At 70.3% G+C, this 25,047-nt stretch overlaps 3 protein-coding genes across 3 annotated transcripts in view; 2 read left to right on the top strand and 1 right to left on the bottom strand.

Annotated features, from left to right (window-relative positions):
* Positions 1-10,897, bottom strand: part of LOC125342830 (maestro heat-like repeat-containing protein family member 1) — a 12,503-nt gene extending 1,606 nt beyond the window's left edge. Inside the window, exons 1-20 of the mRNA XM_048335136.1 lie at positions 10,805-10,897; positions 10,599-10,721; positions 9,935-10,097; positions 9,667-9,760; positions 9,206-9,359; positions 8,929-9,070; positions 8,257-8,355; positions 7,840-7,917; positions 7,287-7,397; positions 6,568-6,638; positions 6,030-6,191; positions 4,795-4,839; positions 3,975-4,119; positions 3,345-3,388; positions 2,829-2,988; positions 2,680-2,732; positions 2,410-2,517; positions 1,736-1,852; positions 366-488; positions 68-220 (exon numbers count right to left, since the gene is read on the bottom strand). Coding sequence (XP_048191093.1) covers positions 68-220; positions 366-488; positions 1,736-1,852; positions 2,410-2,517; positions 2,680-2,732; positions 2,829-2,988; positions 3,345-3,388; positions 3,975-4,119; positions 4,795-4,839; positions 6,030-6,191; positions 6,568-6,638; positions 7,287-7,397; positions 7,840-7,917; positions 8,257-8,355; positions 8,929-9,070; positions 9,206-9,359; positions 9,667-9,760; positions 9,935-10,097; positions 10,599-10,721; positions 10,805-10,897 — 2,238 coding nt within the window. The remainder of the gene's footprint in view (positions 1-67; positions 221-365; positions 489-1,735; positions 1,853-2,409; positions 2,518-2,679; positions 2,733-2,828; positions 2,989-3,344; positions 3,389-3,974; positions 4,120-4,794; positions 4,840-6,029; positions 6,192-6,567; positions 6,639-7,286; positions 7,398-7,839; positions 7,918-8,256; positions 8,356-8,928; positions 9,071-9,205; positions 9,360-9,666; positions 9,761-9,934; positions 10,098-10,598; positions 10,722-10,804) is intronic.
* Positions 10,898-13,188: 2,291 nt separating this feature from the next.
* Positions 13,189-18,475, top strand: Fkbp4 (FKBP prolyl isomerase 4). The gene is made up of 11 exons (XM_048335219.1): positions 13,189-13,200; positions 13,354-13,485; positions 14,841-14,985; positions 15,246-15,388; positions 16,076-16,196; positions 16,305-16,461; positions 16,684-16,774; positions 16,872-16,955; positions 17,046-17,231; positions 17,472-17,711; positions 17,965-18,475. Exons 2-11 carry the CDS (start codon positions 13,381-13,383, stop codon positions 18,061-18,063), a joined length of 1,371 nt encoding a protein of 456 aa, XP_048191176.1. The 5' UTR covers positions 13,189-13,200; positions 13,354-13,380; the 3' UTR covers positions 18,064-18,475.
* Positions 18,476-19,609: 1,134 nt separating this feature from the next.
* Positions 19,610-25,047, top strand: Itfg2 (integrin alpha FG-GAP repeat containing 2). Its single transcript, XM_048335243.1, is given in 13 exon segments — positions 19,610-19,772; positions 20,685-20,780; positions 21,497-21,538; positions 21,652-21,826; positions 22,106-22,245; positions 22,544-22,697; positions 22,799-22,885; positions 22,973-23,026; positions 23,299-23,390; positions 24,167-24,264; positions 24,266-24,282; positions 24,699-24,872; positions 24,956-25,047. Coding segments are annotated over 13 exon segments (1,317 nt in total). The 5' UTR covers positions 19,610-19,676.

The following is a 25,047-nucleotide window of genomic DNA, read 5'->3' as shown; positions in this document are numbered from 1 at the left end:
GGGCAGGAGGGTTCATGGCGGGGGGGGGGGGGGGGGAGGGAAGGGGAGTGGGGAAGCGGGCCCGCACCTTCTCCACAATGCAGTCCTGATAGTGCTGCAGGGTCAAGGCCAGGACGCCGTCCACGTGCTGGAAGATGGCGCCCGGGTTCTCCAAGATGATCTTGCCGTAGATGAAGTACATGGTGCTACACACCAGCCCCCACTCCTTCTGCTGGAGCTCCTGGGGGGAGGGGGAGGGGGAGGAAGGCCCGATGGGGAAACCGAGTCCGCCGGGAGAGGAAAGGCACGCGCGGTGGGTGTGCGGGGGGGGATGGGGGGGAAGGAGGGGAGGCCCCCCGGGGATCGAGGGGAGGCCCCCGGGGCACCTTCACCAGCCCCAGGATGGGCGAGGCCTGGCAGTCGGTGAGCCTGGTGCCGAACTCCCGCACCTCGTCCAGAACCACCTGCAGGTGGCGCAGCGACACGATGCTGAAGGCCTCCGCGATGCCCTGTGGCAGGAGGCACCGGCCCCGGGGTGGGGGGGCACAGGTTAAGGACCACCCCCCCACACCCACACCCCCTGAAGGCGACACGGCCCCTCCCCACGGGAGCCCGAATGGTCTGAGGTCCAGGAGGAGAGGTACGCGATCCAGAAGAAGCTACTCCTGGTCGTCGTCAGTCCCGGGAATTGAACTCGGGGCCCCGGGCGCCGTCCCTGAGCTCTTGTGCTCAAGGCTCCACCACTTCCGGTTTTCCGGTGGTTCCCCGGAGGTAGGAGTCTCACGGACTCTCCCACGGTGGGGGGGGGCTGGCTTTGAACCGCCATCCTCAGATCGCAGCCTCCTGAGTCGCTAGGATGACGGGTTTGAGGACTAAAGGAGTGAAGGCAAGGCTCAAACCACGGGGGCGTGGTTCAGCGACGTGGGGGCGGGGCCCCAGGGGTAGAGCAGTGACTGCTGAGCAGACGAGAGGCCCCCCCCCCCCCCCCCCCCCCGTTAAAGTCAAGGGAAGGAACACCCATCGGTCACCGGTGAGCAGAGCGGCAATTTCTGATTCCGATCTGCCAGGCAGACAGTGGCCCCAGGGCACCGTCCGGTTCCTGACGCCGTCGCCGATTCTGCTTCCCGATGACCCATTCTGTGATTCCCGGTTTCTCTTGGGGGCAGAGGAAACCTTGACTTTCCCGCATTTACACACCGCGGTGTGTTTATAAGTGCGCATCGCTGACGTGAGTCATAAAAGGAAGTAAAAGCGGGGTGTCTGGGGTTCACGCCCGCAATCCTAGCTACTCAGAAGGCTGAGATCTGAAGACCGAGGTTCAAAGGCAGCCGGGGAGCGTCTGTGAGACTCTGGTCTCCATCCATGTTAGCACCAAAAAGCCAGACATGGAGTTGTGGCCCGAGTGGAAGAGCACTCGCCTTGAGCACGAAGGCCCTGAGTTCAAGGCTCAGTACCGGAACAAACACAAAGGGGAAAAGACAACACTTTTCTTTGGGCTGTCCGCTTTCAGCTGCTTGCTCTGTGTGTGTGTGTGTGTGTGTGTGTGTGTGTGTGTGTGTGTGTGATTCTTCTACAAGCGTCAATTCCGTCGAGACACAAAGCTCTTTAGAAAGCCTGGGGAGGGAGGTACCATCCGGCACCCCGTCTCGTGTTGTAGAGGCACAGGGAGGTTCCGTAGCTTGCAGCGGAGACTCCCCATCAGGACCGGGTCTGGCTGGCCCGCCTCTGAGGCCCGGGGGGGGGGGGGCCTCCTCACCTCCCTCTCCAGCAGCTCCTCGTGGGAAGTGTTCAGAATGGACCACAGGATTTTCTTCACCAGCTGCGGGTTGTTGGTGGTGCTCATGGTGTAGCCGAGGAACCGGTACAGGAAGGCCTGCGTGGCGGGAGGGAAGGCCAAGGTCAGGCAGGGCACGGTGGCCGCTCAGAGGCTGCCGTGGTCAACTGGGCCATCGCCGCTTGCCTGTGGACCCGGTGGGGTGGGGTGGGGTGGGGTGGGGTGGGTGGGGTGCACTCTGGTAAAGGCTACCGCTGTTAGAGCGAGGGCTCAAGCTTCGCGCAGGAAAGAGCGCCCTCCTCCTGACGCAGCCTTCCTGGAACCAAGGCTCCCAGCTCCTCGTACCCCCCACCCCTCCAGCTGGGGGTGCAGACCCCACCCCTTCCCTCCGCATCCTGTAGGAAACCGAGCCCATCGTGAAGTCTGACTTGAGCCCAGGACCCGTGGTGGCTCACGGCGGGCCGAGGCCCGAGGGTCGCGGTTCAAAGCCGGCCCGGGCCGGAAAGCCTGCCCGAGTGTCACCTCCAACAAGCCACCAAGACCCACCGGTGGCGCCGTGGCCCAACGTGGGTAGAGCGCCAGCCTCGAGCCACAGAGCTCAGCAGGGACGGCGCCCGGGGCCCCCGCCCCGCCCCCAGCCACGCGGGGGGACCCACCTTCTCCTCGTCGTGGCCGACGAGCTGCGTGACCCTGCCGAGGACGCCCACGGTGAGCTGCTCCATCCAGGCATCGTCACTGATGGCCACAAGCGACTGGCTGGAAAACTGAGGAGCGGGAGGAGGAGCGAGAGGGCAGCGCGAGGGCCAGGGGGTGGCCCGCCAGTCGGGGGCGGGGCGGGGGGTGGGCCCCTCTCCTCTCTAGGGAGGCCTGTGGGGGGGGGGGACCTGTGCAGGTGGAGTGTGAGGGACGCCGTGGGGAGCACTCACCTGGAGCAGCCGGTGCTCCCACTTCCTCTGATTCAGGTTCTTCTCGTCGTAATCTGCGAACGATGGGACCCGACGGAAGGTTCCAGGGGCCCTGGGGCGTAGGACGTCGCCGGCCCTCCTCCCCCCTCCCCTCCCAGGCGCACGCTCACCCTCCAGGATCTGCAGCATCTCCGGGATGGCCTTCTTCCACAGCTGACCCACGCAGGAGTTGATGACGGGGTGCAGGGAGGTGATGGGGTGCAGGGCAGACAGGAGCTTCAGGGACCTCACCCCAAACTCCTTCTGTCGGAAGGGCTTCAGAGCAAACAGCTGCACGGGGGGGGGGGAAGGACGGGAGAGGGGGAGAAGAGGCCCACAGGGTGGGGAGCTGAAATGTGTGGATGAACAAGTGGGTAGATGAATGGTGGTGGAGGGTTAGAAGGGTGGGTGGGTGGATGGGTGGATGGGTGGGTGGGTGGGTGGATGGATGGATGGATGGATGGATGGGCGGATGGGTGGATGGATGGGTGGGTGGGTGGGTGGATGGATGGGTGGATGGGTGGATGGATGGATGGGTGGGTGGATGGACAGATGGGTGGATGGGTGGATAGATGGGTGGGTGGGTGAATGGGCAGATGGAGAGATAGGTGGAAAGGCAGACAGAGACACAGTATCCATCCACTTACCACGAGCTGGGTGAGGAGCGTCTGTGGGGAGGTGATCTGGGTGGCTGGGTCAAAGGGGACAAAGAAATAACAGAGTCACTTCACGGGCAACCCCCCCCCCCCAACACCTTCACTACCTCAGGCAAGAAGATAAGGCAAAGTAGAGCGTGAGCCAGGGTGTGGATGTTGGGGGCTTGTGGCTTGAAAACCAAACCCTTGGACCTTCAGCTTAAACATAAAACCTCAAGTGAGGTGCTGAGTGGACCCCTGGTCCTCGGGGTGGGGGAGGGGGGGGCCAGGGATGGAGGGCAGAGAGAAGGGCGGGGAAGATCTCTGAAGTTAACCACGCCTGACTCCGCTGACTTGCACACCGGCCCGAGTGGCCGTGCGTGTAATCCCAACACGGGCGAGCTGAGGCGGGCGGGTCACGAGTTCCGGGGGCTACGTAAATGAGACCTTATCTCGGAAACCAAAAACAACTGGGCATAAGCGGACTGAAGTCAAGGAGGACGTGCCCTCCCCCCGCCCCCCTCGGGCTTCCGGCACCTGTGCCTCGCTGGTAGCTGACTGGCGCCCAGGTCTGGAGCCTCCCGCAGGGCCTCATCACGGGGGGGGGGGGGAGCCCTCAAGCTGCCCCTTCCTGGCACTCACGTTTGCGGTGAAACCTGCTGAGGTAGGGGAAGTGGCCCAGGGCGGAATTCTGCAGGGCGATCTCCGTGGCCGCCTCGCTCAGGACCAGAAAGGACTTGAGGTGGGCGGACTGACACGCGAAGGTGACCAGCTTGGGCAAGGGCAGCTGGCAGGGGGTAAGACCCACACCACCTCAGGCCCCAGTCCAGGCCTTCAGCCCTGCCTCCCCCCCCCACTCTCTCTCTCTCCCCCCCTCCCCTGCTCTTCCTTTCTCTGCCTCTCTCCTTCCCGCCGCCTCCCTCGCTCCCAATTAACAAAACACAACGGCGATCCTTATTCAACGGCTACTAAGAGGGGGGACCCCGATGCCTGCGCGGAGGGGCCCTCTGGAAATCTGGGCCTGTGGCCACCTTCACGGGGGAGGGGGGGCGGGGGGGGAATTCCAGAGGTGGAAATGAGGGCTCTAAAGTCAGGAGCCAGGCCTGGGGGGAAGGTGATGGAGGGATGCGCGTCCGGGGGGCAGCGGAAAGCACAAGGATCCCCTCTGACCAGCCTGGGCAGCCCCCCCCACCCCCGATCCTCCTAGGTTCCTGGGACGTTGTGGTCAACATCTGCCCCCCCCCCCCCCCGCCCCGGGTCTACAGCCGGCGGCTGGCTCAAGCCCGCAGCCCCTCGCCCGGCAGGGTCCGGGTCCTCGGCTACGCGCGGGGTGGGCCCAGCCAGAGGCCCGGGTGTGGGAGGGGCAGGACAGGGTGGAGGGGAGGGGACGGGGGGGCAGTGGGGGTCGGGGGGGGAGGTGGAGGACAGGAGACCCCGCCGGCCCGGCCCTGGCTGGCGGTACCATCTTCAGGATTCTCAGGCACCGTAGCTGCATGTCCTCTTCGTGCTGCGAGGAGGACAAGGGGACCTGAAAACCCGGAGGAAGCCACGGCCCAGCCAAGCCTGCTGAGGCGGGAGCCACGCCCCCGTCCCCAGCAGGCCCCGCTCCCCTTCCCCAGCATGCCCCGCTCCCCTTCCCCAGCAGGCCCTGTCCCCTTCCCAGCATGCCCCCGTCCCCTTCCCAGGATGCCCCTGTCCCCTTCCCCAGCATGCCCCTGTCCCCTTCCCCAGCATGCCCCCGTCCCCTTCCCAGCATGCCCCTGTCCCCTTCCCCAGCATGCCCCTGTCCCCTTCCCCAGCATGCCCCTGTCCCCTTCCCCAGCATGCCCCTCTCTGCACTTCCCAGCATGCCCCTGTCCCCTTCCCAGCATGCCCCACTTCCCCAGCATGCCCCTGTCCCCCTTCCCCAGCATGCCCCGTCCCCTTCCAGCATGCCCCCGTCCCCTTCCCAGCATGCCCCTGTCCCCTTCCCAGCATGCCCCCTCCCCTTCCCAGCATGCCCCCTGTCCCCTTCCCAGCATGCCCCTGTCCCCTTCCCAGCATGCCCGTCCCCTTCCCAGCATGCCCTGCTCCCCTTCCCCAGCATGCCCCTGTCCCCTTCCCAGCATGCCCCCGTCCCTTCCCAGCATGCCCCTGTCCCCTTCCCAGCATGCCCCCTCCCCTTTCCAGCATGCCCCTGTCCCCTTCCCAGCATGTCCCTGTCCCCTTCCCAGCATGCCCCCTCCCCTTCCCAGCATGCCCCCGTCCCCTTCCCAGCATGCCCCCTCCCTTTCCAGCATGCCCCTGTCCCCTTCCCAGCATGTCCCTGTCCCCTTCCCAGCATGCCCCCTCCCCTTCCCAGCATGCCCCTGTCCCCTTCCCAGCATGTCCCTGTCCCCTTCCCAGCATGCCCCTGTCCCCTTCCCAGCATGCCCCTGTCCCCTTCCCAGCATGCCCCTGTCCCCTTCCCAGCATGCCCCCTCCCCTTCCCAGCATGCCCCCGTCCCCTTCCCAGCATGCCCCCTCCCCTTCCCCAGCATGCCCCGCTCCCCTTCCCCAGCAGGCCCCTGTCCCCTTCCCAGCATGCCCCCTCCCCTTCCCAGCATGTCCCTGTCCCCTTCCCAGCATGCCCCCTCCCCTTCCCAGCATGCCCCCGTCCCCTTCCCAGCATGCCCCCCTTCCCAGCATGCCCCGCCCCCACAGCCCCGGGCCGCGCACGGAGAGGTCCCAGCTGCTGAGCCTGAGGATGTAGGCGATGAGGACGCCGCCCTGGGGGAGGAGCAGGTAGCCGAGCTCGGCCAGGATCTCTAGGAAGTTGAGGAGGGCCATGCGCACCTGCGCGGTGTGGCAGGTGGGGGGGGCCGGGCGCGGCGGGTCCTCCTGCTCCGGGGGGGGGGGGGGGAGGTCACCCCGGACACCTCCACGCCTCGGCCTGACCTCCCCTGCCCCTCTGCGCCCCAGCCCCCTCCTCCCCCCCCCGCCAGCCCCCCTCCTCCCCCCCCGCCAGCCCCCTCCTCCCCCCCCCCCCGCCGGGGTCCCCCCAGGATATCTACAAGGAGCCCAAAGTGGCCGACAAATACACCAGGCAGCCCCCACCGTCTCTGGCCCCCAAGGAAACGCGGGCCAGGGCAACGCCGCGGTCCCCTCTGGCCAGAGCGGCCGTCACCGGGAATACCAACAACGCCCCCCCCCTCCGCGTCCCTCCCCCGGCCCCTTCCCCACTCCCACCCTCCGCCACACCCAGCTCTCTGCTCACCTGCCCGCACTCCTGGATCACCACAATGACCGCCTTCATCACCTCCGCCTTGAGGAACTCCGTCTGCGTCACTGGGGACGAGGGGCCGGCAGGGGGCTGGGACCCGAGCGCTCCCGGGGAAGAGCTCTAGACATGGCCCTGGTTTCCCTGCATGGGGCCCTCCAGCCGGGGGGGGGGGGGTCTCATCCCTGCCAGGGCCCCCCTCCCCCCGCCTCCAAGCTGGCCACACAGAGCTCGGCCTTCGCCATACTCCTCTCCAGGCCTCTGTGTTTCAGTCTCCTTCTGGCTTCCCACTCCAAGGAAGAGCCCACCCCGGCCCACCCCACCAGGCGATCCGCCAACGGATCAGTCTCCCTCTGCCTGCCAGCCACGCGCCGCGTAGGTCTAGAGTCACAGTCAGACCACAGAACCGGGGACTCCAGCCAGGGCCTCCTGCTTGCCCAGCGGGTGCTCTACCACTCGACCCGCCCATCCAGCCCCGTGTGTGTGTGTGTGTGTGTGTGTGTGTGTGTATGTCAGTGCTAGCCCGGGCTGGCTGGCTTTGAACCCCGACCCTCCAACCTCAGCCTCCCCGGCAGCTAGGATGACGGGCGTGAGCCGCACAGGCTCCCGGCTAGAGCTGTTTCTAACTCCTCTGCCGGGCCATCTCCCAGGGAAAGGAAGACCGAGGGGAACACGACGAGGCCCCAGACCCCAGGGCCGTGCCCCATCCTGCTCACCTTCTCGAAACACCTTCTGGAAGACCTGAAGGGCAAACAGGACCTTGGTCAAATCTTTGGACACCAAGGTCTTCAGGAGCAACACCACCACCTCCTTGTTGTACAGCTTGGCTGCCAGGACGCGAACACAAAGGTCCCTGTAAGCGCGTGCCAGTGGCCCGCGCCCATCACCCCAGCTACCGAGAGGCTGAGATCGGAGGGTCTTAGTTCAAAGCCAGCCCCGGTCAGGGAAGGGTGTGAGGCTCTTATGTCCAGTGAGCCACCCGAAAAACCAGAAGCGGAGCCGTGGCTCAGAGTGGTATAGAGCGCTAGCTTTGAGCCCAGCTCAGCGTCAGGCCCCGAGTTCAAGCCCCATGACTGACAAAAAGGGGGGGAGGGAAACACCGGCAAAGGTCTAAGCGGCAAGCGACAAGTGGGAATAAATGGTGTCACAGAAAGCCACTGAGGTAGAAATGGGGGTGCCGTCGGGGGGGGGGCTGGAGACGCACGTGTGCGCGCACACGCACACGCACGCACACACACACGCCCCAGGCCGGCGAGGCTGAGGACTCACTGAGGATGTAGAAGCCCCTCATCGCAAGGCTGTGACTCTGTTGGAATGAGTGTCCGTGCTGACGACCGGTTTGCTCACCTGGGGGGGGGGGGCGGCGGGGTACACAGAGTCCATCAGACCTGAGGAGACTGAAACCAGGGCCCCGGGGGAACCGGGGGGGGTGGGGGGGGGAAACAGGCACGGGGTCAGGAAAGGGGTGCGGTGCTCGACCACAGGAATGGTAAGAGCACGGACCCCAAGAATCCCTGTCCCTGGACACAGAGAGAGAAGAGAGACGGTGGATACCGAGCTGATCCCATCAGAGAGGTGCTGGGCGGGGGGGGGGGGGGGGAGAGGGGGGCTGCAGCCTCACTGAGAGATGGAGGTCCAGCCCAGGGACGCTCCCTCCCCCACCCCCCGCCCGCCCCCCGCACGCACCAGCAGGAACAGCATGTCGGTGACGTTCTCCACCTGGGACTCCAGGTTGACGCCGCCATAGCCGCTCTGCGCCAGGGCATCGAGGAGCTGGCAGAGGCACTGCGGGGGAGGAGGACGGAGTCAGGGCCGGGCCGCCCGCCCCTTCCCCCCACCCCGCACACGCCCCCCCTCCCACGCCCGAGCGTCACCGAGTTCAACGCCCCCCTCCCCCCCTTCATTCCACACGCGGTTTAGGGCAACGCAGCGTCACAAGCGCTGGCCAATTTCGAGGCCAGGCGCCAATGATCTGAGGATCAAGGTTCAAAGCCGGCCTGGGCAGAAAAGCCCACGAGCCATCACAAAGCTGGAAGGGACGCGGCGGCGGCGGCGGCTGTGACCCCCGCCACCCAGGAGCCCGCTAGGGGCCGAGCGCCGGCCCTGAGAACAAAGCAGCTCGGGGACAGCGCCCAGGCCCAGGGTTCAAGCCCCAGGAAAGGAGGGAGGGAGGGAGGGAGGGAAAGAAGGAGGGAGGGAAGGAAGGAGGGAGAGAAGGAGAGAGGGAGGGAAGAAGGAAAGGAGGGAGGGAGGAAGGAAGGAAGGAAGGAAGGAGGGAGGGAAGGAAGGAGGGAAGGCGGGTGGGCAAGCAGGCAGGCTTTGGTCTGGACCCGGCCCTCGTGGCTCCCCCCCCCTCACCTGGGAGATGTAGAAGGGCTCGAGCGGGGGTGGCGGTCAGGGCCACGAGCCTGCGCACCAGCCAGTTCACCTGGGTCCTGAGCTTGGAGGGCGCGATGAGGAAGAAGAGGCGGCCGGCGATCACCAGCGCCTGCTCCGTGACCTGTGCCCGGGCGGGGGCCGCGTGGGCCTGGGGTCGGGGTGGGGGAGGCCGGCCGGCCCTCCCGCCCCCGCCCCCGCCCGCAGCCCCCCCCCCGCCCGCCCCGCCCCCGCCCGCAGCCCCCCCCCCCCCCCGCACCTTCCCGCTGCCCGTCAGCGGCCAGCGGTGGAAGAGGACGCGCAGGGTGAGGCAGGCCTTGAGGGACAGGAACTGGGGGGCGGCGTCCGTGCTCTCGCGTCCCCCGGCCTGGGGTTCACGAACCTGGTGCGCGTTGACGGCCAGCCCGCCAGCGCTGCGGAGGGGGAGGGCGGCGCGCCGCCGTGAGCGGCCCGCGCTCCCTTCCCCGCCCTCCCACCGCCCTCCCGACCCTAGCGGGGCCACGGCGGCGGGCGGGGGGGGGGGGGGGGAGTCCCTCCTCTGGGCTGTATCGGGGTCACCCAGAATGGACCAGGGTGCCCCCTCTCTGCACACGGTTTGGTGGCTGCCCCGTGCCTGAGCATCTGCCCCTCCTTGGGCCTTGTTCCTGCACCCCCTGCGGGTCCCTGGGCCCCCCCCCACCCCCCCACCCCGGGTCCCCCAGCACCGACCCCGGGCCTCACTTTGGCACAGCGCCAGCCGGTCCTTCTCCTCCTGGGCCACCCTCAGCAGCAGGAGCACGTGCTCCCAGGTCACCCCGATGTAGGCGGGCGGCTCCTGGGGACCCCGGGGTGGGGGTGGGGGGGCGGGGAAGGCAGCCTTGGGTCAAGCGGGAAAGCCGGGGGCCCGGCGCACAGGCCGGGAGCGCAAGGCCTGGTACCGACACGCACACACGCGCGCGCACACACTGGACCCGTGGTCCCCCCCCCCCCCACGCCTGGCCACCCGTACCGGGGCTCAGGTTCAGCTTGCCCACGGCCACCAGGAGGCTCCTGGGGGGCAGGCGGTAGAGGCGCGATCGGTCCAGGAGCTTGATGATGACGGCGCCCGGGTAGTGGGAGCCCAGGGCCGTGAGCACCACGGCGCCCATCTCCTCCAGCTCCTCCTCCGGCTTCTGCAGAGGGAAGGAGGACCCGCTAGCCGCCCCGGCCCGGCCCTCCGCACAGCCGCCCCCCCCCCCGCCCCCGCTTGCTTTCTAGACTCTTCTTTGGAGACACGGGCGGGCGCTCCCCCCCGGGGCGGCCACCGACCCCCGCCATCGGGGAGGGAGGAGAGAAGAAAGCCCGGTGAACCCCCGGAAGACCAGACGCGGTCCTGTGGCTCACGGGGTCAGAGCCTTGAACCAGACAGCTCAGGGGACAGCGCCCAGGCCCCGAGTTCAAACCCCAGGGCCAACAACAACGCAAAACCAAAACCAACCAGGCAGAGGCGGTGGCGTGGCTTCCACGGGCGGCCCGCAGGTGGCGCTGGTGAGCTGCGCCGGGGGCCGCGCTCTGGAGGGACCAGGCAGGCGGGCGTCCCCCCCCATCCCTCCCCCCCACCCCTCAGCCTGGGTGGGGAGCCAGCGCCCTGCCCCCGCCCGCCCCCAGCGGGGAGGCCGGACGTGCGCCCGCACCGCCTTCCGCAGGTAGTTGATGATGATGTCGGTCATCTTCTGACACAGCGCGCCGGACATCTTGTTATTTAAGATCCGGACCGCCAGCAGCTTGAGGACGTCCAGCACCTCTCTGGGGGACAGCTGCCGGGACACGAGACTCGGGGAGTCGGAGAGGGAGGAGGCGGCCCGGGGGCACGGGAGGGGGTGGGGGATCGGGTGCCCACCTGCCCCGGCACTTGGAGGGCCTCCATGATGTACTCCATGCTCTTCCCCAGGATCACCCAGTCCTCCGTCCTCTCGGCCATGGCCGCCGGCATCCCTGCGGCGGGACGGCGCTCGGTCTCCACCCTCGCTTCCATCACCGCGGGGGTCGGGGGGGGGGGGGCAGCGGCCCAGCTCCCCGCCCTCCCCCGAGGCCCGGTCACCCCCTCGTTTCCCCTCCTCACCCGGCTCCCTGGGGTCACCCGCACCCCGGAGGGCAGAACAATCTGGATCTTCCCGGAGGGCAGAACAATCTGGATCGTCTCAGCAACCCGCCGCTCGCCCCCTGGAATGCCCGGCCCGGAACCCGGCCCGCCGCGCCCGTTCTAAGGAACCCGGCGGTAGAATGGAAGCCGCCATCTGCTAGAACTCGGCCTCACCCTAAACCCCCGGGCCCTGCCCGCCTGGGGCTAGCGCCACGCAGGAACACTTGTGGAGAGAATAAACGTGTCAGTGAGTGAGTGAGTGAATGAATGAATGAATGAATGAATACCTAACTGGCCCCGGCAGCTCGCACCGGTCACCTCGGCCACTCTGGAGGCTGAGATCTGAGGATCCTGGTTCAAAGCCAGCCCGGGCAAGAAAGTCCGTGAGACTCTCATCCCCCACGAACCACCAGAAGACCAGAAGTGGAGCTGTGGCTCCAAAGGATAGGGCGACAGCCTTGGACACAATCGCTCAAGGATAGCGCCCAGGCCCTGAGTTCAAGCCCCACGACCGACAACAACAAATGCTAAAAGGTAGTACCTAGACCCCGCATTCAAGCACCAGAGTCGGTACGCACGCGGAGAGAGGTGCTTGTGCCAAGTCCTGGAGTTGGCTGAGTGCCCCCCCACCCCCACCTTGGCGTCTGCGCTGGCTGATCTGGGGGAGCTGGCCTCTGCCCTCAGTGAGCCCTTCCAGGGGAGCAAACGGCTCCACAGCGCCACCTGCGGCTTTTTCTGCGGATGCGGTTCTGAGGAATCGAACCCGGGGCTTCCAGCGTGCCAGGCGAGCCGCGCCCCCTTTCTCGCTCCCAGCTCTCCCTTCTCCCCACCTAACCCAAGGCCAAGGTCTGCAGCGGGAAAGATGGCTGCAGGTGCCCCCCCCCCCCAAAGTGCTGTCTTCCCATGGCCGCCAGAGAGTGAATCTTGAGGTGTCTTGGGTGGGTATATGGGGTGAGTGGGGGGACCTAATGCAAGACCCCCCCCCCCACATGCTTTGGGCCTGGGGTGTGAAGCCCGGTTCCAGGAGCCCCTCCCCCAGCGGGGAGCCTGGCTTTTGGGGGGAGGGGGTCGTGGCGTCTCCTGCAGGGATGTCACGTTGAAAAGTTCCTAGCAGTGCAGGGGACACCAGGGCGACCCCCACAAATCCTGGGGTCACAAGCATACAGGGGAAGACCAAGGCAAGGCCCCCCACAATCCTGGAGTCTCGGGGGGGGGTGCAGGGGACACCAGGGCAGGTCCCTCCCCCCTGCCATCCTGGGGTCACTGGGGGTGCAGGGGACACCATGGCAGGTCCCTCTACCCCCCCCTGCCACCCTGGGGTCACGGGGATGCAGGGGACACCAGGGCAGGCCCCCCTCCGCCATCCTGGGGTCACGGGAGTGCAGGGGACACCAGGGCAGGTCCCTCCCCCCTGCCATCCTGGGGTCACGGGGGTGCAGGGGACACCAGGGCAGGTCCCACCCCCCTGCCATCCTGGGGTCACGGGGGGGGGGGGTGCAGGGAACACCAGGGCAGGTCCCTCCCCCCTGCCATCCTGGGGTCACTGGGGGTGCAGGGGACACCAGGGCAGGTCCCTCCCCCCTGCCATCCTGGGGTCACAGGGGTGCAGGGGACACCAGGGCAGGCCCCCCTCCGCCATCCTGGGGTCACTGGGGGTGCAGGGGACACCATGGCAGGTCCCTCTACCCCCCCCCCCCGCCACCCTGGGGTCACGGGGCGCCCCGCGGCCGCCCCCTGGGGGCCAGGCTCCCCTTCCTTGGCACCCGCGGCTCCCGCCAACCCCGCCCGCGGGCGGATCCAGAAGGATCTGGAAGGCTGCGGGCGGGGCCGGGGCCGGGCCGGGGCCTCGGGGTGGGGGGGGCGCAGGCTGCGGGGGGGCAGAACCGGAATTTCTTTCTCTTTATCCGTTTTTCCTCTGAGATCCCGGAGCCGCCGCGCCGCCGCCCCCCCCCCCGTCCCCCCCGCCCTCCCTCCCGCCCTCCCCAAGCCCGGCGCCAGGAGCCCAAACCGGCCCGGCGGCCGCCGTCTCCAGAAAGTTCTGCGCCCCGCCCCCGGCCCCGCCCTCCCCGCGGCGCCGGCCAATGGCGAGGGCGCCCGCCCCGCGCCCCGCCCCCCGCGCGCCCCGCCCCGCCCCGCCCGCCGCCGCGCCGCGCCGACCCCGGGGCGCTCGGTCCTCCCGCCGCTCCCGCCGGGCCTCGCTCCCGCTCCCGCCGCTCCCGCCGGGCCCCGCTCCCGCTCCCGCCGCTCCCGCCGCCCGCTCCCGCCGCTCCCGCCGCCCGCCGGGCCCCGCTCCCGCTCCCGCTCCCGCCGCTCCCGCCCCGCCCGCAACGGCGATGACCGCCGAGGAGATGAAGGCGGCGGACCGCGGGGCGCAGGCGGCGCCGCCGCCCCCCGAGGGGGTGGACATCAGCCCCAAGCGGGACGGGGGCGTGCTGAAGGTGAGGCGGGGGGGGGCCGGGGAACCGGGGTACGGGGGGGGGGCCGGGGAACCGGGGTACCGGGGGGGGGGAGCCCGGGGGCCGGGGGCCGCAGGGGCGAGGCGCGGCCCGGGATCCCGCGCCCCCCGCTCCCCCTGCACCGGGAGGCCTCCCTCCCTCCCTCCCCTCCCCCCCGCCCCGGGAGCCGAGCGCCCGGCCCGGCCCGGTCCCCCCCCACCCGCCCGCCGCGCGGTTCCCGGGCCTCGGCGCGGAGCGGAGCGGGGCATGCCGGGACCTGTAGTCCCCGCGCCCGGCCCCCGGGTCGGGGTGCGGGGTGCGGGTCCCGCGGAGAGGCCTGCGGGGCGGGGCGGGGTGGGGGGCGGCCCGCGGCTCCAGGCCCCGGGCGGGGTGGGGGGCGGTGGGCGGGAGGCCGGCGCGGCCCGGGCGGCCGGGCGTGCGCCCCGCGACCATTGTTCCCCGCTCGGGGCGCCCGGCCGGGCCCACGTGTGTGCGCGGGACCAAGCGCACGGGGGGGACCCCGGGACCCCCAACATGTGTGCGGAGGGGGGCCGCCGGGCGCATGGGGACCCTAAGACCCCCAACGTGTGCGGGGGGGGCGCCGGGCGCATGGAGACCCCGGGACCCCCAACATGTGCGCGGGACCACGCGCACGGGGGACCCCGAGACCCCCAATGTGTGTGCGAGACCACGTGCACGGGGGGGATCTCGGGACCCCAAAATGTGTGTGGGACCACGCGCACGGGGGGGGGACCCCGGGACCCCAACATGTGTGCGGAGCGGGGGCCGCCGGGCGTATGGGGACCCCGGGACCCCATGCACGTGCAGGAGATCTGGGTGCGGCAGGGAACCCCCCCCTTCTCCGTGCACCAAAAGCAAGGCCGGCTCTGCCGGGACGGTGTTCCTGGGAGCACGTGGGTGCACCCCCTTTCTCCCCAGGTGCTCCCGGGAAGGGTCGTCCCTGTTAGCCCTCACCCCGGCCCGCATGTGTGTTTCCACCCACTTCCCTGAGCACCAACAAGGAAAGCGGAGAGGCCTGGGGGTGGCAGGGCAATCACCGTGGGCCCCCCACATCCACATCCCCGATCCCCTGGGCCTATCCGCGGTCCCGGGCTGGGCCCGGCACTGGCGTGGAGGAGGCAGGAGTTACGGTGGCTTGGAGGAGGATTCCCCCCCGGGCCGTGCTGCTTTCAGGGTTTGCTCCTCCCTGGCTGCGGGCCTGGGAGGTCACTTGAGTGACTCAGCCCGGCCTCCCGTGTCACGGTCCCCTTGCCCCCCTCACTCGCTCCCTGGGCCGCGAGGTGTGGTGTGGGCTGGAGGGGTGACTCCCCCCCCACCCCACCCCCGTTCCTGCCCAGGTCATCAAGCGAGAGGGCACCGGCACAGACACACCCATGATTGGGGACCACGTCTTTGTCCACTATACCGGGTGGCTGCTCGACGGCACCAAGTTCGACTCCAGCCTGGACCGCAAGGACAAGTTCTCCTTCGACCTGGGGAAGGGTAGGCGGGGCGGGGGGGCGGGCGGGGGGGGGGCTGGCGGCCCAGGCCTTGAGGCAGATGCGACGCCGAGGGATTCGACGGGGTGACCGCCTCCGTCCCCCGCGAGCTTGGAAGGTCGAGGTAGTGAGACCCGGGCACCCTGCGGGAGGAGTGGGGCGGCGGGAGGGCCGTGGCGCGAGCTGGGACTTGCCTGAGCCGCGCCGCCCGGCGGCCCGCAGACCCCGGCCCCGCTCAGGGGGTCCCGTCCGCCCTGCCCGCAGGGGAAGTCATCAAGGCCTGGGACGTCGCCGTGGCGACCATGAAGGTGGGGGAGGTGTGCCGCATCACCTGCAAGCCCGAGTATGCCTACGGCTCGGCGGGCAGCCCGCCCAAGATCCCGCCCAACGCCACGCTCGTGTTCGAGGTGAGCGCCCGGCGCGGGGCCAAGCCTTATCTCAGCGCGGGCCTGGCCGCCCTCCAGCGCTTCCTGCTCCGGAGACAATGTAGCCGAGGCTGAGGGCCCGGCCGGCCGCGCGGGGCCGGACAGGGCGCCGGTTCCGCGGCGTCCAGCGGGCGGCAGGTAAAGGCGGCCCGAGGTGGGGAGCGGCCCCAAAAAAGCCTCCCGAGCCTCCCCAGGCGGAGCCGGGGGGATCACAAAGGATGACACACACGAACGCGGGTGGGCCGCAGGCCTGTAATCCTGGCTACCCGTGGCCAAGGTGGAGGGCAGCGGTTCAAAACCAGCCAGGGCGGAGAAGTCCGGGAGAGGCCATCTCCATGCAGCCGGCCAGAGGCTGGAGGTGGAGGTGCTTAAGGAACTGGGGGACACTGCCGGGGCCCAGGTTCAACCCTCACAGAGCTGGCGTGCTGAGGCTGGGGTCCCGGGGTCAGGGTGCCTTCCCACCGTGGCCTCCGGGACCCTGCGTGGCCTGCAGCCCCCCCCCCCCACGTCAGGCCTGCAAGGAGATCGTCCAAAGAGGCCGGGGCGGCTGCGGGAGTGGAGCCCTGGCCAGGCGCCAGGGCCGCGCGGCGGGGTCCGTGTTCCCGGGGTTCAGAGCCAGAGATGGGGGGCCCGGGCACCCCGATGAGCAGGCCCCCTCTCGCCCCGCAGGTGGAGTTGTTTAGCTTCAAGGGGGAGGACCTGTCTGAAGAGGAGGACGGGGGCATCATCCGCAGGATCCGGGTCCGGGGCGAGGGCTACGCCAGGCCCAACGAGGGCGCCATCGTGGAGGGTGAGGGTCGGGCGTGGAGGGTGAGGGTCGGGCAGGGGGGGGTGGAGCCCTCCGGCACCCTCGTCCCCGGGCCGGCTCTCACCGCGCACCCCTGGCCCGTCCCCCCAGTCGCGCTGGAAGGGTTCTGCGAGCAGCGGCTGTTTGACCAGCGGGAGCTGCGCTTCGAGGTGGGCGAGGGGGAGAGTCTGGACCTGCCCTGCGGGCTGGAGCGGGTCATCCAGCGCATGGAGAAGGGGGAGCGCGCCGTCGTGTACCTCAAGCCCAGGTGAGCGGCCGGGCCGGGGCCTGTGCCTGGGGGGGGCACCCCGAGGCGATTAGGGGTGCTCCCCAGCTCCTGCTCACTCAGTTCTGGACTGACACCCTGGGAGCCCCGGGGGTGGAGGGCCAGCGGCCCCGCATGGCGGCGGGCGGGAGGGGGTCTGCGGTGGGGGGGGCCCGGCAGGCGGGGCGGCGGGCGACCCGCCCCCTCGGTGTGGTGTTCCTCCAGCTACGGCTTCGGCAGCGCGGGGAAGGAAAAGTTCCAGGTCCCCCCGCAGGCTGAGCTCGTTTACGAGATCCACCTCAAGAACTTTGAGAAGGTGAGTTTCCCGGGGCTCCCCCTCTCCCCGGTGTCGGGGCCCAGCCCACCGGGGACACTCGCTGACCCCCGCGTCCCTCCCCCGGGGGGGCCGGCAGGCCAAGGAGTCCTGGGAGATGAGCTCCGAGGAGAAGCTGGAGCAGAGCGCCATCGCCAAGGAGCGGGGTGCCGTCTACTTCAAGGTGAGCGAGCGAGCGAGGGGGACGCCCGCCCGGGAGGCCGTCGGGGGGGCCCCGGGCCCCGGCCCTGAGCCCGCCTCCCGCTCCATCCAGGACGGCAAGTACAAGCAGGCGCTGCTGCAGTACAAGAAGATCGTGTCGTGGCTGGAGTCCGAGTCGAGCTTCTCGGGCGAGGAGCTGCAGAAAGCCTCCCCGCTGCGGCTGGCCTCCCACCTCAACCTGGCCGTGTGCCACCTGAAGCTGCGGGCCTTCGCCGCCGCCATCGACAGCTGCAACAAGGTGGGCCGGGCCCGCCCTCGCGCTGGAGGCCACCGGCGGGGCGGGGCGGGGGGGGGGGGGGCCGTGGTTCCCTTCGTAGATCCGGAGCCTCCCCGTCCAGGGCCCAGGCTCCATCTCGCTAAGGGGGCGACCCCCCGTGTCTGCCTCTCGCTAAGGGGGTGCCCCCCCCGTGTCTGCCCCTCGCCCTGCTCCGCCGGGCGGGCGTCCTGGCCTGAGGTCCCTGCCCCTCTGCCCCCTCAGGCCCTGGAGCTGGACGGCAAGAACGAGAAGGGCCTCTTCCGCCGGGGGGAGGCGCACTTGGCCGTCAATGACTTTGACCTGGCACGGGCTGACTTCCAGAAGGTTCTGCAGTTCTACCCCAGCAACAAGGCTGCCAAGACCCAGCTGGCCGTTTGCCAGCAGCGGATCCGCAAGCAGCTGGCCCGGGAGAAGAGGCTCTACGCCAACATGTTTGAGAGGCTGGCGGAGGAGGAGTGCAAGGTGAGGGGGGACCGGGGCGCTGGGTGGGGGGGGCACGCGCTCCTCCTGGGGTCCCCTGCCGGGGGGGAAGGCCCCTGCGCTTGGGCAGGCAGGATGGGGAGTGGGGACCCCCGCAGTCGGGGGGCTGGGAGCTGCACCATGAGTTTGTGGGGTCCAAGTCGCCTGGAGGGTTGGCGGCCTTGAGAGATTTAGGCTTCCCCGGCCGGCTTTGGCTTGGGGGGCTCAGCCCCGGGCTCCCTGCCGTCCCTCACAGGGCCAGGCGGCTTCGGGGAACCACCCGGCCGACGCGGAGATGAAGGAGGAGAGGAGCGAGGCGGCGGGAAGCCAGTGTCAGATGGAGACGGAAGCGTAGCCCCGCCCTGAAGACACCCGAGCCTTTGGAGAGGATCGAGACCTTTATTTTTCTATCTGGTTGTTGGGTTGGCTCTGGGAGGGCGGGGACAGGCTGTCGGGGAGAGCCGAGGGGGTGCCCCTGTCGCCCTCACCCGCCCCTCGCTACGGGTCAGGATGGTAATTTATTCTGCTTCCTGTGTGGTCTTGGGGAAGGGGCGAGATGGCGGGGTGAGCAGCAGGGTATAGAGGGGGAGCCCTGAGCAGGGTGCTAGGGTTGTGCCCGCTACCTCTTCCCCTCCGCGCCCGGCGTCGGGGTGGCCGCTGGGCCCTGTTCCCGGGTCTCCCCGCCCTCGGCCTCTGCTCACGGCTGGAGGCCCAGGTGCCCCTCGAGCCCTGTGCTTGAGCAATAAAGAGGAGGAGCAAGCTGAGTGTCTGCCTCCTTCCTGTGGCTCTGGGGGGGCCCTTCCTCCCGTGATAAGGTGCAGGGGTGGGGGGGCCCCAGCTCTGCGCTTTGACCTGGCCCCGCAGAGGGAGAGCTCGGGCAGCACAGGGCTACCCCGTGGTGGAGCTTGGGGGGGGGAGGGCAGGGCTCACGTGCCCACATGGGCCCCTGGGTCCCCCGTGTCCTGTTCCGGTCCTGGGCTTGGGGTTGCGTGGCTCCTGACTCCTGCCACCCATGATAAGGCGAACAGTGGCCAAGCACCCACCATGCAAGCCTTGCTCGGTACCAAGAGCCCCAGCCACTCAGCCGCCTCCTGCCTGCCAAGGAGGCGCCGACCCGTGCCCCAGACAGGGAAGGCCTGCCCGACGCGGCCCCACTAACCCGCGCTGCTGCTGTCCCCGGGCGAGTCTCCGTCCGGTCTACGATCCCCTCCCGGTGCGGCCGGGGTCGTGGGAGTTGAACGGCCTCGGTCCAATGCCGGCCCACTGTGGACTCTGCTCCGGGCCCCTGCCCTGGGGCAAAGGATGCGCTGGAGCGAGCGGGTGGCACTCAGAGCTCTGCGTGTCCTCCCGCTACACCGCACCCCTCCCTCCATGGGGTGGAGGCTGCTTTCCCCAGCGTGCGGCATCTCTACCTTGTTCCTGCCACAATGGATGAGGGCAGTGCTGACATGACAGTGGTGGACCCCGCCTTTTTAGCCCTATTAGCGTAGGTGTCTGGGGTGCACGGGGGTTTAGTTCCCTCCACGTGGGACTCCAAACACCTGGGGGAGCGGGGTGTCCAAGCCCTTGTCCTCCCTGCCAGAGGGAGGGGTGGCTCCCAGGGGCGGGGGCTGGGCTCGGGTGACCCCCCCCTAACGGTGCCCCGAGAACCGAGGTCAGGATTAGGACGGGCCACCCTCGGGGACAGGCCGACCGCTAGGAGCCCCGGTCAAGGTCACTAGGTCAGCCCCCGGCCAATCAGCGCCGCCGGTTTACCGGACGCGCGCGCTAGGCTTTCGGGGGAACAGGATTGGCCCGATGGGCCGTCACTCACAGCCGTCGCGGTAGGCGGGTCCGCCTCCCAGGCGCGGAAGTCCCACCCCCTCCCCCAGCCGGGATTGGAGGCGGCGGCGTCACTTCCGCCCGCACGGCCGTACGGGACCGGCTTCGGGGAGGAATCGTTGGGCGCCGCTGCCCAGCCCCTCGGCCATGAGGTCGGTGAGCTACGTGCAGCGCGTGGCGCTGGACTTCAGCGGCAGCCTCTTCCCTCACGCCATCTGCCTCGGAGACGTCGATAACGACGGGGTGAGCGCATGCGCGCTGGGACGGCGGAGGGCGCCGGGGCGGAAGGGGTGGGGCTGGGGGACCGGAAGCGAGCCCGTGCGTGAGCCTGCGCAGGCGCGTGAGGGCCTGGAAGGTCCTGGCTGGCCATGTTTGGTGGGTGGGGGGAGACCGTCTGGCTTGGCCTCCTTCCGACCCTCAGTTTACCTTTCAGACCCTCAGATTGTGGGGTTTTTGTTTCTTATCCCAGTCCTGGGGCTGGATGAACTCCGGGCCTGAGCACCGACCCTGGCTTCCTACGGCGCCACCCCTGCCCTTGCCGTACGATGTGGCCCCGAGGAATCGAACCCAGGGCCTCCTCCTGCGGGCTGGGCGAGCGCGCTACCGCCGGGCCACCTTCCCAGCCCCAAGCTATGGTTTTAACCAGCAGGAAACTAAAAACAAAAAACAACCTTGCCTATAGATTGCTCCGCCCCGCCTATCACCTGCCCTGGCCCTCTGCCGCCTCCCCACCGTCCTCCCCACCCCGAGGTCGATTAGGTAGGTGACCAGTAGACCATGGCCTGACCATGGCCTCCTGGGGCTTCCGCAAGAGCGGACCCAGGTACCCGGCCACTCTAAAGGTGCTGCACGCCCCACTTTGTTGAGTTGCAAAAACAGCCTCCATCTACTACTGTGTGTGCGCGCGCGTGTGTGTGTGTGTGTGTGTGTGTGTGTGTGTGTTCCTCTGGAAGGAACGCAGGGCCCGGGACGTGCCATGGAAATGACGCTGGCGTGACACCCGGTCCGTCCCGTCTGAAGGGACCTTTCACGATGTCAGGGAAGAGGCGGGGGCAACTCTCCGCGGTGTCCCGGGGTCAGGCCAAGCGCACGAGCCCTCCTCGCCCGGTTCGGCAGGACCCCGTGGCCCCGACACGCTCCCCTGTCCGTTTGCAGTTGAACGAGCTGGTCGTGGGTGACACGAACGGGAAGCTGTCCGTGTACAAGAACGACGACAGCCGGCCGTGGCTCACCTGCGCCTGCCAGGGCATGGTCCGTGTTCTGCTCCCCCGGGGCCCCAGGCAGGGGGCAGGGGTCTTGGTGTGCGTGGGAGGGAGCGCCCAGGGCAGCCCCAGTCCCTAACCACTCAACCCGGCCACTGCTTCCGGTTCTGTGACCCAAGGAGGGCGGCCCCAGGCCGGCCTCTCGGCCCCCCACCCTCCCTTCAAGGATGGGACGTCTTTTATGGGGTCCTTGGGGACTTTGCGGATGCCGCCTGAGGCTGGTGAATCTGACACGACCACACCGTCACCAGGGCCATCAACCAAAATGCCCTCGTGTGGAGAACGGCCCTCTAGGCAAACCTGGGGTAATGCCCACGTTAGGTCCAGAAACATGGCGGTCCACCGCATCCCAGCGTGTCTTGTCTGTTCCGGCCTCCACACTGCTGTCTGCATACACAGAACCCGTAGCAAAATGCCCCTGTCGACAAAGATGAGCCACGCGGGTCAGTGGTCCACGTGTTGAGTGGCAGATAGCGGTTGGTAGCTCACATCTGTCAACCTAGCCACTCAGGAGGCCGACATCTGCAGACGGGGGTTCTGAGCCAGGCCAGGCAGGGAAGCCCGGGAGACCCTTGTCTGCAGTTCATCAGGGAGGAAGCAAGCGGGCGGGCCTGCAGCCCCTTCCTGCTGCACGGAGGGTAGGGAGGGCTGGTCCTCCACCCCCCCCCCCCCGCGCTCCTCCCCGAGCCCCCCTTCCTCTTACAGCTGACTTGCGTCGGGGTCGGTGATGTGTGTAACAAAGGAAAGGTAAGACCTCGGGGGCGCCCACGGTACTCAAACCCCGCGCTCCAGCCCCGTCCTCTGCTCCTCCGCCCGGGTCCCACTCCCCCCTCCACCTCCCCCACTCCACGCTCTCCCAGAACCTGGTGGTGGCAGTGAGCGCCGAAGGCTGGTTCCACTTGTTCGACCTGAAGCCCACCTCCAAGGCCGCGGACGGCTCCGGACACCACGAGGCCCCGGCGGGGGAGGAGCAGCGGCCCGCCTTCAAGCAGCACATCCCGGCCAACACCAAGGCCGTGCTGATCAGCGACATCGGTGGGCATGGCCGCCCCCGCGGGCCGCCGCGGGGGGGGGACGCGGGGATGGCGTGGGTCCCCCGCCGCGGTGTGCGCGGTGCAGAGCTGCTGAGCCCCCAGCAGGCCCGGCGCGGCCGTGGAGGGAAGCAGGTGGCTCGGGCCACGCGCCACCAGGCTGTCCCCACGCCTGCGTCCCGGGCGCCGGGATGACCGGCAGCGCAGAGGCGTCCCCCCCGCCCCCCCGGGGAGAAGGGAAAGCCCCACGCCCACCGCGGCGGGACGGGTTCTGTGCCCGCAGACGGAGACGGGCGCCGAGAGCTCGTGGTGGGCTACACGGACCGCGTGGTGCGGGCCTTCCGCTGGGAGGAGCCGGCCGAGGGCGGCGAGCCCCCGGCGGGGCAGCTGGTGTCCCTCAAGAAGTGGACGCTGGAGGGTCAGGTGAGGGCCCCGGCCTGGGGGTCCGCGGAAGGCTGGGGGGGGGGCCCTCCCGCTCCCGTGGGCCACTTCCGGGAGGGTGCGGCGTGGACCGTGGAGAGGCGGCGACAGGCGAGGCCGGCCATCGGCGGGGGGGCGGTCGGCGCGGGGGCGATGGGCGCGGGGTCATCGGCGCGGGGGCGGTCGGTGTGGGGGTGATGGGCGCGGGGGCGATGGGCGTGGGGGCGTCGGCGTGGGGTCATCGGCGCGGGGCGATGGGCGCGGGGGCGCGGGTGCCCACCGGGGTCCCCTCCCCGCGCAGGTGGACAGCCTGTCGGTGACCGTGGGCCCGCGGGGCGCGCCGGAGCTGATGGTGTCGCAGCCGGGCTGCGCCTACGCCGTCCTGCTCTGCACGTGGGGCCGGGACGCGGGGGCGCCGCCCGCCCCCCAGGAGCCCGCGGAGGGCGGCAGGTGAGGCCGGCCCGCCGCCGGGGCGGGCGCAGGGGGCGCCCCCTCCACCTCCCCCCCCCCCGGCATTCCCCGGAGAGCGAGAGCGCCCCTGCGCCCCCCCAGGGAGACCCCGCCCCCCGGGACGTGGTGCCCCACCAGACGTCGGGCCGGATCCACAACAAGAACGTGTCCACCCACCTCATCGGCGACATCGGCAGGGTGAGCGCCGCCCTCCACCCGCCCTCCCTCCCCCGGCGGGGCCGCCCTCCCCCGCCCCTCACGCCACTCCCCCCCTCCCCAGGTGACGGCCCCGAGCGCGGGGGCTCCGGCCTCTTCGCCCTGTGCACGCTGGATGGTGAGCGGGGCGGGGCCTGGCGGGGGCGGGGCTTGGGAGGGGGCGGGGTCGGGCAAGGGCGGAGCCTGGCGGGGCCTAGGGGCGTGGCGGGGGCGGGGCCTATGGGTCGTGGCAGGGCCGGGCAAGGCCGGGGCGGGGGCCTGGTTGGGGGCGGGGCCTGGCGGGGCCGGGGCAGGGAGTCCTTTTCTCCCCCCCTCCACCCTCCCTCCCCTCCCGCGCTGGGCTCCGCCGGTCCCCGCCGCCCACCCGGCCCGCCCGCCTCTCCCCGCCAGGGACCCTGAAGCTGATGGCGGAGGCCGACAAGCTGCTGTGGTCCGTGCAGGTGGATCACCAGCTGTTCGCGCTGGAGAAGCTGGATGTCACGGTGGGTGGGGCCGAGGAGGGAGGGGCGTCGCCGGGGTCCCCACCACCCCCCAAGAGCCGCCTCTGGCCTCTGTCGGCCTCGCGCGGGTGACGCCCGCGAGTCGATGGGGATGGGGATGGCTCCTGTCTGGAAAGCTCTGTCACGCCCGGCCCGTTACCACCAGCTGTGCCCCCTGCGCCCAGGCCGGGGAGCTCCGAGGCCTCGGGCTCGGCTCCCTCCCCTCCTCCCGCAGCCGGGGGGGGGGGGTGGGGGGCCCGCCGTGGGCAGGCAGGCCACCCCGCTTCCGCCCCCGCGGGGCCCAGTGAGCCCCACGCCACGCCGCCCCTCTGCGCCCGGCCGCCGCCCCTCCCCCGGCCCCCGCCCTCCCCAGTTCTTGGCGGCTGCCGTCTTCGCGTTTGCTTCGAGCTCCGGGCCTGGGCGCCGTCCCGGGCTTCCTTTCGCTCCAGGCTGGCGCTCTACCGCCTGAGCCACGGCGCCACTTCCGGTTTCTCCGCGTCGGTGGCGCTGGGGAATCGAACCGGGGCTTCCTGCGTGCCGGGCGAGCGCCCCGCCGCTCTGGCCGCCCTCCTCGCCGGCCGCCCTCCCCGCTGCTCGGCCGCCCTCCCCGCCGCCGGCCGCCCTCCCCGCCCGGCCGCCCTCCCCGCCCGGCCGGCTTGTTCTTGAGATGAGGTTTTGCATTGCAGCCCACGCTGGCCTAGAACCTGGAAACCCTCTGCGGGTGCCGCGACGCCCGCCACACCGGTCTTCTAGAAGGTTCCTTCCTCTGACCTTGGCAGGGCAACGGGTGCGAGGAGGTGGTGGCGTGCGCGTGGGACGGACAGACGTACATCATCGACCACAACCGCGCCGTGGTGCGCTTCCAGGTGACGAGAACGTGCGGCCTTCTGTGCAGGTGGGGCCCGGGGCCCCGCGCCCCCAGACCCCCCGCGCCCCGCGCCCCCGCGCCCCCGTGCCCCTGCACCCCCACACCCCCCCCGCGACCCCGGACCCCCGCACCCCGCGCCCCGTGCCCCTGCACCCCCACACCCCCCCCACGCCCCGCGCCCCCGCGCCCCGTGCCCCTGCACCCCCACACCCCCCCCGCGCCCCGCGCCCCCAGACCCCGCGCCCCCGCGCCCCGTGCCCCTGCACCCCCACACCCCCCCCCGCGCCCTGCGCCCCCGCGCCCCCGGACCCCCGCGCCCCGCGCCCCGTGCCCCTGCACCCCCACACCCCCCCCCGCGCCCCGCGCCTCCGGACCCCTGCACCCCCCCCCCCCCGCGCCCCCGGGCCGCCTGTCGCAGCTCGCCCTCGGTGTCCCCCCCCCAGGCCTGTACGCCTGCAAGGAGGGCGGCAACAGCCCCTGCCTGGTGTACGTCACCTTCAACCACAAGATCTACGTGTACTGGGCCGTGCGGCTGGAGCGCATGGAGTCCACCAACCTGCTCAAGCTGCTGGGCGCCCGGCCCGAGTACCGCGGCCTGCTGCGGGAGCTGGGCGTGGGTGAGTCCCCGCACCCCGTCCTCCCTCCCCACCCCACCCCCCCGCCCCCGCCGGCCGCTGACCGCCCGCCCGCCCGCCCGCAGATCCCGACGACCTCCCCGCGGCCCGCGGCCTGCTCCACCGCACGCTCTACCACCCCGCGCGGCCCCCGCCCGGCGCCCCGGAGCCGCCCTAG

The sequence above is a fragment of the Perognathus longimembris genome, chromosome 27 (genome assembly GCF_023159225.1).
Source record: "Perognathus longimembris pacificus isolate PPM17 chromosome 27, ASM2315922v1, whole genome shotgun sequence".
In the NCBI taxonomy this organism is placed as follows: domain Eukaryota; kingdom Metazoa; phylum Chordata; class Mammalia; order Rodentia; family Heteromyidae; genus Perognathus; species Perognathus longimembris.
This window is presented reverse-complemented; position numbering and strand designations above follow the sequence as displayed.

What these genes read in the sequence shown, in the direction of transcription:
- Fkbp4 (XM_048335219.1), top strand. Translation starts at nt 13,381, where the DNA reads ATGACCGCCGAGGAGATGAAGGCGGCGGACCGCGGGGCGCAGGCGGCG. An exon ending in GTCGTGTACCTCAAGCCCAG is followed by an intron (nt 16,462 to 16,683) that starts GTGAGCGGCCGG and finishes GTGTTCCTCCAG; the next exon opens with CTACGGCTTCGGCAGCGCGG. An exon ending in ACCTCAAGAACTTTGAGAAG is followed by an intron (nt 16,775 to 16,871) that starts GTGAGTTTCCCG and finishes GGGGGCCGGCAG; the next exon opens with GCCAAGGAGTCCTGGGAGAT.